Source organism: Bufo gargarizans, chromosome 3, assembly GCF_014858855.1.
Source record: "Bufo gargarizans isolate SCDJY-AF-19 chromosome 3, ASM1485885v1, whole genome shotgun sequence".
NCBI classification, from domain to species: Eukaryota; Metazoa; Chordata; class Amphibia; order Anura; family Bufonidae; genus Bufo; species Bufo gargarizans.
Window position 1 is genome coordinate 530597051 of NC_058082.1, and position 14151 is coordinate 530611201.

General features: G+C 45.0%; 1 protein-coding gene across 1 annotated transcript in view; it reads right to left on the reverse strand.

Annotated features, from left to right (window-relative positions):
* LOC122930555 (arylsulfatase H-like) overlaps window positions 1–14151 on the reverse strand; it is a 466223-nt gene that overhangs the window by 303976 nt on the left and 148096 nt on the right. Inside the window, exon 7 of the mRNA XM_044284039.1 lies at window positions 7565–7701. Coding sequence (XP_044139974.1) covers window positions 7565–7701 — 137 coding nt within the window. The remainder of the gene's footprint in view (window positions 1–7564; window positions 7702–14151) is intronic.

Consider the following 14151-nt stretch of genomic DNA (forward strand, 5'->3'; position numbering starts at 1 on the left):
TCCCACCTTCAGAGCAGGGGGTGCCTGGTTTAATGCTCGGGTTATGACCACGCTGCAATTCATCAGAGGTGGCCATGCTTGTACACTACTGGAAAAAGTGCTAGCCTCTCTGGTGGCCGGGTTTGTGGGAGCGCACATAGGCCGGTGCTTTTCTCTTTGCAAGCATGAACAACGCTGAAGGATTGTGGGGTGTTCGTAACCATGGAAACAAGCAGTGTATAATGCAATAGAAAAATGAATCCATCCAAAAAAGGAAGCAATATGGATAATAAGAATACATTAGTAAGTACCTTGTATTATCTTTCTATACATAATAAATTATATTTACTGAAGTGACACAAACCCTTTTAAGATCTAAAGGATTATACATTTGGCATCCAGCAATCGGGGAAAGCCACATCCACATTAGATGGTCAGCTGAACATGCTAAAATCAACGGGTTTGAGCTAATAAATACGGTCAGCTTAAAGTCACCAAAAAAGATACTGTAAGACAGCCATATGTCCTTACGATGCTAATGGTGGTGAAAAAACATGTCTGTTAGAAGAAATTATGCATAAAGGGGAAACACCACTAAATTCCATTTTAATAGTTTTTATGTACAGTATGACACAGAGAAACACAATTACTTCCTACATATGAGCCTAGTAGTAAGTGGTGCCAATTATAGAAGAGCTAACCAGTTCAGACCGAATAGAGTTTCAGATGGTAGACCAACCCGAATATTTTCAGGTTTGTTTAACCACCTCCCGACCGCCTAGTGCAGGATTGGGTCCGGCAGGCGGCTGGGTTATTCCTCCTGGAGGCGAGATTTCCTGTGAAAGCGCGCACACAGGAGCGCGCGTTCACAGGATCGGGAGATAAACTAGTGGATCTACAGCCTGCCAGCGGCGATCATTCGCTGGCAGGCTGTACATACGATTTTTTTTAACCCCAAAAAGGTATATTGGATGCTGTTTTGATAACAGCGACTAATATACCTGCTACCTGGTCCTCTGGTGGTCCCTTTTGCTTGGATCGACCACCAGAGGACACAGGCAGCTCTGTAAGTAGCACCAAACACCACTACACTACACCCCCGTCACTTATTAACCCCCTGATCACCCCATATAGACTCCATGATCATCCCCCTGTCATTGATCACCCCCCTGTAAGGCTCCATTCAGATGTCCGTATGTGTTTTTCGGATCCGTGGATCCGCAAAACACGGACACCGCGGATCCGCAAAACATGGACACCGGCAATGTGCTTTCCGCATTTTGCGGGTCTGCACATTGCCAGAACTATATAGAAAATGCCTTTTCTTGTCCGCAATTGCGGACAAGAATAGGACATGTTTTATAGGCTCTACAAAAAACGCAGTGTTCGCCCAATCAGGCCTGATCTTGTGCGCACACTTGCGTTCAGTCCGCCCCACCGCAGTAACAGAATTTTTTTTTTCTGATCACTGTAAAAACACCGTAAAATCGCTGCGGCGCTATAAAAAGATCACTTTTGAGGGGCATGGCGAGTTCATACAAGATTATTTTTTTTTTTCTTACAAAGTCTCATATTCCACTAACTTGTGACAAAAAAAAAAATCTCACATGAACTCACCATACCCCTCACGGAATCCAAATGTGTAAAAATTTTTAGACATTAATATTCCAGACTTCTTCTCAAGCTTTAGGGCCCCTAAAATGCCAGGGCAGTATAATTACCCCACAAATGAACCCAAAAAAAAAACATTTTCCGCTAACTTGGGCCCCAAAAAAAAAATCTTCTATGAACTCGCCATGCCCCTCACGGAATACCTTGGGGTGTCTTCTTTCCAAAATGAGGTCACATGTGGGGTATTTATACTGCCCTGGCATTTTAGGGGACCTAAAGCGTGAGAAGAAGTCTGGAATCCAAATGCCTAAAAATGCCCTCCTAAAAGGTACTCATTGGAATTTGGGCCCCTTTGCGCACCTAGGCTGCAAAAAAGTGTCACACATGTGGTATCTCCGTACTCGGGAGAAGTAGGGCAATGTGTTTTGGGGTGTATCTTTACATATACCCATGCTGGGTGAGATGAATATCTCTGTCAAATGACAACGTTGTATAAAAAAATGGGAAAAGTTGTCTTTTAAAGAGATATTTCTCTCACCCAGCAAGGGTATATGTAAAAATACACCCCAAAACACATTGCCCTACTTCTTCTGAGTACGGCGATACCACATGTGTGACACTTTTTTGCAGCTTAGATGGGCAAAGGGGCTTAAATTCTAATGAGTATCTTTACGATTTCACAGGGCATTTTTTACGCATTTGGATTCCAAACTACTTCTCACACTTTAGGTCCCCTAAAATGCCAAGGCAGTATAAATACCCCACAAGTGACCCCATTTTGGAAAGAAGACACCCCAAGGTATTCCGTGAGGGGTATAGTGAGTACATGTAAAATTTTATTTTTTGTCACAAGTTAGTGGAATATGAGACTTTGTAAGGAAAAAAAGAAATCCTTTTCCGCTAACTTGTGACAAAAAAGAAAAACTTCCATGAACTCACTATGCCCATCAGCGAATACCTTAGGGTGTCTACTTTCTCAAATGGGGTCATTTGTGGGGTGTTTCTACTGTCTGGGCATTCTAGAACCTCAGGAAACATGACAGGTGCTTAGAAAGTCAGAGCTGCTTCAAAATGCGGAAATTCTCATTTTTGTACCATAGTTTTTAAACGCTATAACTTTTACCCAAACCAATAAATATACAATTATTGCATTTTTTTTAAATCAAAGACATGTAGAACAATAAATTTAGAGAAAAATTTATATAGAAATGTAGTTTTATTTGAAAAATTTTACAATCGAAAGAGAAAAATGTCATTTTTTTGCAAAAATTTCGGTCAATTTCGATTAATATCAAAAAAAGTTCAAATGTCAGCAGCAATGAAATACCACCATATGAAAGCTCTATTAGTGAGAAGAAAAGGAGGTAAAATTCATTTGTATGACCGAGCAATAAACCGTGAAAGTAGTGTAGTGCAGAATTGTAAAAAGTGGTCTGGTCATTAAGGGGGTTTAAGCTAGGGGAGCTGAGGTGGTTAAGACAAATCCACTAAATTTGTGCATATAGCCATTTTAGTGCACATGCCAGGGGAAAAAAAAGAACTAGGTAGGAAGAAGAAGGGTTCTCACTTGACCCTGGGGAGGGGGGGACTTGCCCTGATTGGTTCATTCAGACTGTCAGCCTGGGAACCAGTCAGTGCTGCACAGGCATGGAGATGCCCTAGCAAAACAACATTCTGTGAGTGAGGGTGTTTGGGTGTTACAGTGTCTGACAGGAAAACAATCTTAGGGAGCAAAGGTGAGTGCAAAATCAATCAGGGACAGTCAGAAATCAATCAAGCTTATTGCCAGGGTGAGTGAAGGGAAAAGCTAGGATTGGGTGCTGCGCCAGATGATCTGGCCTCCACAGTCACCGGACCTGAACCCAATCGAGATGGTTTGGGGTCAGCTGGACCGCAGAGTGAAGGCAAAAGGGCCAACAAGTGCTAGGCATCTCTGGGAACTCCTTCAAGACTGTTGGAAGACCATTTCAGGTGATTACCTCTTGAAGCTCATCAAGAGAATGCCAAGAGTGTGCAAAGCAGTAATCAAAGCAAAAGGTGGCTACTTTGAAGAACCTAGAATATGACATATTTTCAGTTGTTTCACACTTTTTTGTTATGTATATAATTCCACATGTGTTAATTCATAGTTTTGATGCCTTCAGTGTAAATCTACAATTATAATAGTCATGAAAATAAAGAAAACTCTTTGAATGAGAAGGTGTGTCCAAACTTTTGGTCTGTACTGTATATGTGATTACTACAAGACATAGGGTAGGAAATAGGCAATCTACCTGTGAATGATAATAAGAAATTGAGTGTCTGGCCTCAATCATCCATTTCCGTTAATTATTTCCACACAGTTCGAATTAAAATTTCTTTGGGACTTGTTCAGATTAGTTTAACTAGCAAATAGGTGATCAACACTGTACCACTCAATTGAAAAACAAACTGAAATCTTTTTGGTGGAGGGAAGAAAACAAAAACTAAAATAATGGGGTTGCATAAGTGTGCACACCCTCTTAACTGGTGATGTAGCTGTGTTCAGAATTAAACAATTACATTCAAAATCATGTTAAATAGGAGTCAGCATACACCTGTCATCATTTAAAGTGCCTCTGATTAACCCCAAATAAAGTTCACCTGCTCTAGTTGGTCTTTCCCACAGCAAAAACCATGGTCCACAGAGAGCTTCCAAAGCATCAGAGGGATCTCATTGTTAAAAGGTGTAAGTCAGGAGTAGGGTACAAAAGAATTTCCAAGGCATTAGATATACCATGGAACACAGTAAAGACAGTCACCATCAAGTGGAAAAAATATGGCACAACAGTAACATTACCAAGTACTGGACATCCCTCCAAAATTGATGAAAAGACGAGAAGAAAACTGGTCTGGGAGGCTACCAAGAGGCCTACAGCAAAAATGCCAGGAATATCTGGCAAGTACTGGCTGTGTGGTACATGTGACAACAATCTCCTGTATTCTTCATATGTCTGGGCTATGGGGTAGAGTGGAAAGACGAAAGCCTTTTCTTACGAACAAAAACATCCAAGCCAGGCTACATTTTGCAAAAACACATCTAAAGTCTCCCAAAAGCATGTGGGAAAAGGTGTTATGGTCTGATAAAACCAAGGTTGAACCTTTTGGCTATAATTCCAAAAGATATGTTTGGCGCAAAAACAACACCATACCCAGAGTGAAGCTTTATGCTTTGAGGCTGTTTTTCTTCGGCTGGAACTGGGGCCTTAGTTAAGCTAGAGGAAATTATGAACAGTTCCAAATACCAGTCAATATTGGCACAAAACCTTCAGGCTTCTGCTATAGAAAGCTGAACATGAAGAGGAACTTCATCTTTCAGCATGACAACGACCCAAAGCATACAGTACATAGAAATTAACAAAGGAATGGCTTCACTAGAAGAAGATAAAAGTTTTGGAATAGCCCAGCCAGAGCCCAGACCTGAATCCGATTGAAAATCTGTGGGGTGATCTGAAGAGGGCTGTGCACAGGAGATGCCCTCGCAATCTGACAGATTTGGAGTGTTTTTGCAAAGAAGAGTTGGCAAATCTTGCCAAGTCAAAATGTGTCATGCTGATAGACTCATACCCAAAAAGACTGAGTGCTGTAATAAAATCAAAAGGTGCTTCAACAAAGTATTAGTTTTAGGGTACTTTCACACTAGCGTTTTTTTTTTTCCGGCATAGAGTTCCTTCACAGGGGCTCTATACCGGAAAAGAATTGATCAGGCATATCCCCATGCATTCTGAATAGAGAGTAATCCATTCAGGATGCATCAGGATGTCTTCAGTTCAGTCATTTTAACTGATAAGACAAAAGAGAAAACCGTAGCATGCTATGGTTTTATCTCCGGTAAAAAAAACTGAAGACTTGCCTGAATGCCGGATTCTGCATTTTCCCCATAGGAATGTATTAGTGCCAGATCCGGAATTCAAAATACCGGAATGCCGGATCCATCCTTCTGGTCTGGTCAGACCGGTAGAAATGTGAAAAAAGATACAAGACGGATCCGTCTGTCCGCATGACAAGCTGAGAGACGGATCCGTTCTCGCAATGCATTTGTGAGACGGATCCGCATCCGGATGCGTCTCACAAATGCTTTCAGTCACATCCAGATTGGCGGATCTGGCAGGCAGTTCCGATGACGGAACTGCTTGCCGGATTACACTGCCGCAAGTGTGAAAATAGCCTAAGTGTGTGCACACTTATGCAACCATATTATTTCATTTTCTTCCCTCTACCTAAAAGATTTTAGTTTGTTTTTCAATTGAGTTGTACAGTTTATAGGTCACATTAAAGGTGGAAAAAGTTCTGAAATAATTTATCTTTGTCTCATTTTTTTACATCACATAAACCTGACATTTTAACAGGGGTGTGTAGACTTTTTATATCCACTGTATACGTGTTTACTACACCAGTACAGTAAAGGTAGGTAAGGTAAGGTAGTGCACAACATCTAAAAGGGCCTAAAAATGTGCAGGCTACGGAAGGGTTCCAAATGAAAGACCCAGAGCCAGAATGTGGGTAGTAGCAGCACCAACTATCCTGCCAGAAGTAGCAGTAGTAGAAGTCATAGTAGGCTGCTGGCTTTGAGAAGGTGCAACATTATAGTTGAGGAGAAAAAGGATAAGATTCTGGATTGCATGGCTCATTCTCCTCTCACTTGCAACAGGATGATGTGGAGGTGACTTCAGAGTCTGATATCGTGCCCTGGAGCCAGGGGTGATTGCATTCATCCTACTCCTTGCAGCCCCAAAGAAAGTTTTCAGTTGAGTCTTTTCAGTCTTCACTGCCCCTTCCTAGTGCGGCACCTTCCTTTTTCCCGAGAAGCGGCAAGAAAATGCCACCACACCGTATGACAGATAGTCAAGAGAGTCTCCCTGTTGACTACTTGTGTTAGAGGCCCGACCACTTGGCATGCCCTGAAGAGGAGGTTGGGGAGGAGACTGGTGACCCCATGCATACCTGTGTTGATGGTGGTGGTAACAGTGGCACCTGTAGCCATGGTATTGGTGATGAGGACATCAACGGTGGCAGTCAGGGCAAAGCAGGGGAGGGGGGCCCCCAGGAACCAACCATAATATCTCACAGTCTGATAAAAGCAACAGGAAGGTTGAGGACTCTGATTGTGTGCTGTATAGGACCTGGGAGCCAGATTTGAGTTTATGGAGGAGGCAACATCAGTGAAGAAGGCTGGTGGCAGCAACAAGAAAGTGCAGATGCCACATCTGCTTCGGGATCTGGTGATGCCACTAATGCTGTGGGTGGGTTAGGCCCAAAACGTGCCAGAGTTAAGCCTAGCTTGGCTGCCTGTAGCTCTGTGTGAGCAACTCCCTTATGGTGCTTTTTCTCCAAGAGGCGGGCACAAAAAAACCACAGCGCTGTGCAAGATCATCCGGATTAAAATAAGCCTTGGTCATACAAGCGCAATTATAGGCACCAGAGGTCTATTTCAGCACATTAGATAGCATCACAAGATCCTTAGGAAAAATATAACTGGCCAGCATTCCCAATCAGAACAAGTCTGTCCTTCTTCTCCTAGTCCTCTTTGTGCCAGCCAATCTGCATCCCCAAGGTAGTGAGCGAAAATGGTCACAACATCCTGGCTACCCTAAAACTGGGGGAAATAACACATGCTCCCTGAATGACCTTTTAAAAAAATGGGCAAACGGAACTCGAAACAAATCTCAACTGGCTCACTCAATTTCAATTGATAATAACCAAGCTTCAGGGAAGTTTTATAAGATAACCCAGCCATCCAAATTTAGAATATATTAAGCAATATTGCATTGCATAAGCTTACCTACTAATACTACAATGTCATTATTTGGAGAATATTATTATGATCTGAACCAAAAAGTAGAGGGTTGTGATCTAGTAGGACGTTCTGATCTCCAGAACCATATCACACTACAATGGGGATACACCAAATTTCCATCCAATAAAAGTAATGTACAGAATTGCATATAGAACTTACCAATCATCCAGTCCATTTCCTCTACGTTGTCTCCATATAAGTCATGTTTGCTTCTTCCTCTGAACTCCTTTGTAGTATAATAAGGAGTGTGGATGTGAAGAAAAGACACAAAGAGAAGAAAAGGTCCATCTTTGTTCCTGAAACATGATAGAAATATATATACTCAGTGTGTCACGGGGATGGGTGGGGGTGGGTAGGAAAGTGGGCACCCCTGACTGCCACCCTTGCCTCTCTCCCTGCCTACTTGCACGATCCGTCCTAGGTAATGGTGAACAACTGGACGACAGTTCCTAACCTGGGTAAGTGCAGGGTAGGGAAAGGGAGGAACACAGACAAGCAACAGGACACACAGAACACAAAAGCAAGGCTTGCATAGTAAAATATAAATTTTTGCAGATGACACTAAACTGTGTAAAGTAATTAACACTGAAGAGGACAGTATACTACTACAGAGGGATCTGGATAGATTGGAGGCTTGGGCAGATAAGTGGCAGATGAGGTTTAACACTGACAAATGTAAAGTTATGCACATGGGAAGGAATAATGCAAGTCAACCGTACTTATTAAATGGTAAAACACTCGGTAACACTGACATGGAAAAAGATCTAGGAATTTTAATAAACAGCAAACTAAGCTGCAAAAACCAGTGTCAGGCAGCTGCTGCCAAGGCCAATAAGATAATGGGTTGCATCTAGGGATGAGCGAACTCGAACTGTATAGTTCGGGTTCGTACCGAATTTTGGGGTGTCCGTGACACGGACCCGATCCCGGACATTTTCGTAAAAGTCCGGGTTCGGGTTCGGTGTTCGTCGCTTTCTTGGCGCTTTTGTGACGCTTTCTTGGCGCTTTTTGAAAGGCTGCAAAGCAGCCAATCAACAAGCGTCATACTACTTGCCCCAAGAGGCCATCACAGCCATGCCTACTATTGGCATGGCTGTGATTGGCCAGAGCACCATGTGACCAAGCCTCTATTTAAGCTGGAGTCACATAGCGCCGCCCGTCACTCTGCTCTGATTAGCGTAGGGAGAGGTTGCGGCTGCGACAGTAGGGCGAGATTAGGCAGATTAACTCCTCCAAAGGATTTGATTATTGATCGATCTGCAGCTGTGGGTCATTGAGTTGCTGATACTCAATTGCTCACTGTTTTTAGGCTGCCCAGACCGTTTGTCAGTCACATTTTTCTGGGGTGATCGGCGGCCATTTTGTGTCTTGTGGTGCGCCAGCACAAGCTGCGACCAAGTGCATTTAACCCTCAATGGTGTGGTTGTTTTTTGGCTAAAGCCTACATCAGGGTGAAGCTGTCACACCAAGTGCATTTAACCAGCAATAGTCTGTTTATTTTTTGGCCATATACTACATCAGGGGCAAGCTGCGCCTGTCACCAAGTGCATTTAACCCTCAATGGTGTGGTTGTTTTTTGGCTAAAGCCTACATCAGGGTGAAGCTGTCACACCAAGTGCATTTAACCAGCAATAGTCTGTTTATTTTTTGGCCATATACTACATCAGGGGCAAGCTGCGCCCGTCACCAAGTGCATTTAACCCTCAGTAGTGTGGTTGGTCAAGCTATCACACCAAGTGCATTTAACCAGCAATAGTCTGTTCATTTTTTGGCCATATACTAAATCAGGGGCAAGCTGCGCCCGTCACCAAGTGCATTTAACCAGCAATAGTCTGTTCATTTTTTGGCCATATACTACATCAGGGGCAAGCTGCGCCCGTCACCAAGTGCATTTAACCCTCAGTAGTGTGGTTGGTCAAGCTGTGACACCAAGTGCATTTAACCAGCAATAGTCTGTTCATTTTTTGGCCATATACTACATCAGGGGCAAGCTGCGCCCGTCACCAAGTGCATTTAACCCTCAGTAGTGTGGTTGGTCAAGCTATCACACCAAGTGCATTTAACCAGCAATAGTCTGTTCATTTTTTGGCCATATACTAAATCAGGGGCAAGCTGTGCCCGTCACCAAGTGCATTTAACCAGCAATAGTCTGTTCATTTTTTGGCCATATACTACATCAGGGGCAAACTGCGCCCGTCACCAAGTGCATTTAACCCTCAGTAGTGTGGTTGGTCAAGCTATCACACCAAGTGCATTTAACCAGCAATAGTCTGTTCATTTTTTGGCCATATACTAAATCAGGGGCAAGCTGCGCCTGTCACCAAGTGCATTTAACCAGCAATAGTCTGTTCATTTTTTGGCCATATACTACATCAGGGGCAAGCTGCGCCCGTCACCAAGTGCATTTAACCCTCAGTAGTGTGGTTGGTCAAGCTGTGACACCAAGTGCATTTAACCAGCAATAGTCTGTTCATTTTTTGGCCATATACTACATCAGGGGCAAGCTGCGCCCGTCACCAAGTGCATTTAACCCTCAGTAGTGTGGTTGGTCAAGCTATCACACCAAGTGCATTTAACCAGCAATAGTCTGTTCATTTTTTGGCCATATACTAAATCAGGGGCAAGCTGCGCCCGTCACCAAGTGCATTTAACCAGCAATAGTCTGTTCATTTTTTGGCCATATACTACATCAGGGGCAAGCTGCGCCCGTCACCAAGTGCATTTAACCCTCAGTAGTGTGGTTCGTTAAGCTGTGACACCAAGTGCATTTAACCAGCAATAGTCTGTTCATTTTTTGGCCATATACTACATCAGGGGCAAGCTGCGCCCGTCACCAAGTGCATTTAACCAGCAATAGTGTGGTTATTTTTTGGCCATATCCCAGTCTAATTCTGTCACTAAATCCATACCGGTCACCCAGCGCCTAAATACTAGGCCTCAAATTTATATCCCGCTAAATCTGTCGTTACCGCTGTACTGTTGTGGCTGGGCAAGTTATTTAGTGTCCGTCAAAGCACATTTTTTGTTCAGGGTTGAAATACAATTCCCAATTTAGCAATTTCATAATTTAGTGGTTTCTGCTATATCAGAGCTATTTGAAATCTATCCCTAAAAGGGTATATAATATTCAAGGTGCACATAGGGTCATTCATAATAACTTCACACACACGCTACTGTGCATTTCCAAGTCCAATTCTGTTAGTAAATCCATACCGGTCACCCAGCGCCTAAATACTAGGCCTCAAATTTATATCCCGCTAAATCTCTCGTTACCGCTGTCCTGTTGTGGCTGGGAAAGTTATTTAGTGTCCGTCAAAGCACATATTTTGTTCTGGGTTGAAATACAATTCCCAATTTAGCAATTTCATAATTTAGTGGTTCCTGCTATATCAGAGCTATTTGAAATCTATCCCTAAAAGGGTATATAATATTCAAGGTGCACATAGGGTCATTCAGAATAACTTCACACACACGCTACTGTGCATTTCCAAGTCCAATTCTGTTAGTAAATCCATACCGGTCACCCAGCGCCTAAATACTAGGCCTCAAATTTATATCCCGCTAAATCTCTCGTTACCGCTGTCCTGTTGTGGCTGGGAAAGTTATTTAGTGTCCGTCAAAGCACATTTTTTGTTCTGGGTTGAAATACAATTCCCAATTTAGCAATTTCATAATTTAGTGGTTTCTGCTATATCAGAGCTATTTGAAATCTATCCCTAAAAGGGTATATAATATTCAAGGTGCACATAGGGTCATTCAGAATAACTTCACACACACGCTACTGTGCATTTCCAAGTCCAATTCTGTTAGTAAATCCATACCGGTCACCCAGCGCCTAAATACTAGGCCTCAAATTTATATCCCGCTAAATCTCTCGTTACCGCTGTCCTGTTGTGGCTGGGAAAGTTATTTAGTGTCCGTCAAAGCACATTTTTTGTTCTGGGTTGAAATACAATTCCCAATTTAGCAATTTCATAATTTAGTGGTTCCTGCTATATCAGAGCTATTTGAAATCTATCCCTAAAAGGGTATATAATATTCAAGGTGCACATAGGGTCATTCAGAATAACTTCACACACACGCTACTGTGCATTTCCAAGTCCAATTCTGTTAGTAAATCCATACAGGTCACCCAGCGCCTAAATACTAGGCCTCAAATTTATATCCCGCTGAATTTGAATACAATACATTGGGCCAAATAATATTTTTGTTGTTGTGGTGAACCATAACAATGAGGAAAACATCTAGTAAGGGACGCGGACGTGGACATGGTCGTGGTGGTGTTAGTGGACCCTCTGGTGCTGGGAGAGGACGTGGCCGTTCTGCCACATCCACACGTCCTAGTGTACCAACTACCTCAGGTCCCAGTAGCCGCCAGAATTTACAGCGATATATGGTGGGGCCCAATGCCGTTCTAAGGATGATAAGGCCTGAGCAGGTACAGGCATTAGTCAATTGGGTGGCCGACAGTGGATCCAGCACGTTCACATTATCTCCCACCCAGTCTTCTGCAGAAAGCGCACAGATGGCGCCTGAAAACCAACCCCATCAGTCTGTCACATCACCCCCATGCATACCAGGGAAACTGTCTCAGCCTCAAGTTATGCAGCAGTCTCTTATGCTGTTTGAAGACTCCGCTGGCAGGGTTTCCCAAGGGCATCCACCTAGCCCTTCCCCAGCGGTGGAAGACATAGAATGCACTGACGCACAACCACTTATGTTTCCTGATGATGAGGACATGGGAATACCACCTCAGCATGTCTCTGATGATGACGAAACACAGGTGCCAACTGCTGCGTCTTTCTGCAGTGTGCAGACTGAACAGGAGGTCAGGGATCAAGACTGGGTGGAAGACGATGCAGGGGACGATGAGGTCCTAGACCCCACATGGAATGAAGGTCGTGCCACTGACTTTCACAGTTCGGAGGAAGAGGCAGTGGTGAGACCGAGCCAACAGCGTAGCAAAAGAGGGAGCAGTGGGCAAAAGCAGAACACCCGCCGCCAAGAGACTCCGCCTGCTACTGACCGAGGCCATCTGGGACCGAGCACCCCAAAGGCAGCTTCAAGGAGTTCCCTGGCATGGCACTTCTTCAAACAATGTGCTGACGACAAGACCCGAGTGGTTTGCACGCTGTGCCATCAGAGCCTGAAGCGAGGCATTAACGTTCTGAACCTGAGCACAACCTGCATGACCAGGCACCTGCATGCAAAGCATGAACTGCAGTGGAGTAAACACCTTAAAACCAAGGAAGTCACTCAGGCTCCCCCTGCTACCTCTTCTGCTGCTGCCGCCTCGGCCTCTTCTGCTGCTGCCGCCTCGGCCTCTTCCTCCGCCTCTGGAGGAACGTTGGCACCTGCCGCCCAGCAAACAGGGGATGTACCACCAACACCACCACCACCACCTCCGTCACCAAGCGTCTCAACCATGTCACACGGCAGCGTTCAGCTCTCCATCTCACAAACATTTGAGAGAAAGCGTAAATTCCCACCTAGCCACCCTCGATCCCTGGCCCTGAATGCCAGCATTTCTAAACTACTGGCCTATGAAATGCTGTCATTTAGGCTGGTGGACACAGACAGCTTCAAACAGCTCATGTCGCTTGCTGTCCCACAGTATGTTGTTCCCAGCCGCCACTACTTCTCCAAGAGAGCCGTGCCTTCCCTGCACAACCAAGTATCCGATAAAATCAAGTGTGCACTGCGCAACGCCATCTGTAGCAAGGTCCACCTAACCACAGATACGTGTACCAGTAAGCACGGCCAGGGACGCTATATCTCCCTAACTGCACACTGGGTAAATGTAGTGGCAGCTGGGCCCCAGGCGGAGAGCTGTTTGGCGCACGTCCTTCCGCCGCCAAGGATCGCAGGGCAACATTCTTTGCCTTCTGTTGCCACCTCCTCCTTCTCGGCTTCCTCCTCCTCTTCTTCCACCTGCTCATCCAGTCAGCCACACACCTTCACCACCAACTTCAGCACAGCCCGGGGTAAACGTCAGCAGGCCATTCTGAAACTCATATGTTTGGGGGACAGGCCCCACACCGCACAGGAGTTGTGGCGGGGTATAGAACAACAGACCGACGAGTGGTTGCTGCCGGTGAGCCTCAAGCCCGGCCTGGTGGTGTGTGATAATGGGCGAAATCTCGTTGCAGCTCTGGGACTAGCCAATTTGACGCACATCCCTTGCTTGGCGCATGTGCTGAATTTGGTGGTGCAGAAGTTCATACACAACTACCCCGACATGTCAGAGCAGCTGCATAAAGTGCGGGCCGTCTGTTCGCGCTTCCAGCGTTCACATCCTGCTGCTGCTCGCCTGTCTGCGCTACAGCGTAACTTCGGCCTTCCCGCTCACCGCCTCATATGCGACGTGCCCACCAGGTGGAACTCCACCTTGCACATGCTGGACAGACTGTGCGAGCAGCAGCAGGCCATAGTGGAGTTTCAGCTGCAGCACGCACGGGTCAGTCGCACTACAGAACAGCACCACTTCACCACCAATGACTGGGCCTCCATGCGAGACCTGTGTGCCCTGTTGCGCTGTTTCGAGTACTCCACCAACATGGCCAGTGGCGATGACGCCGTTATCAGCGTTACAATACCACTTCTATGTCTCCTTGAGAAAACACTTAGGGCGATGATGGAAGAGGAGGTGGCCCAGGAGGAGGAGGAGGAGGAGGAGGAGGAGGAAGAGGGGTCATTTTTAGCACTTTCAGGCCAGTCTCTTCGAAGTGACTCAGAGGGAGGTTTTT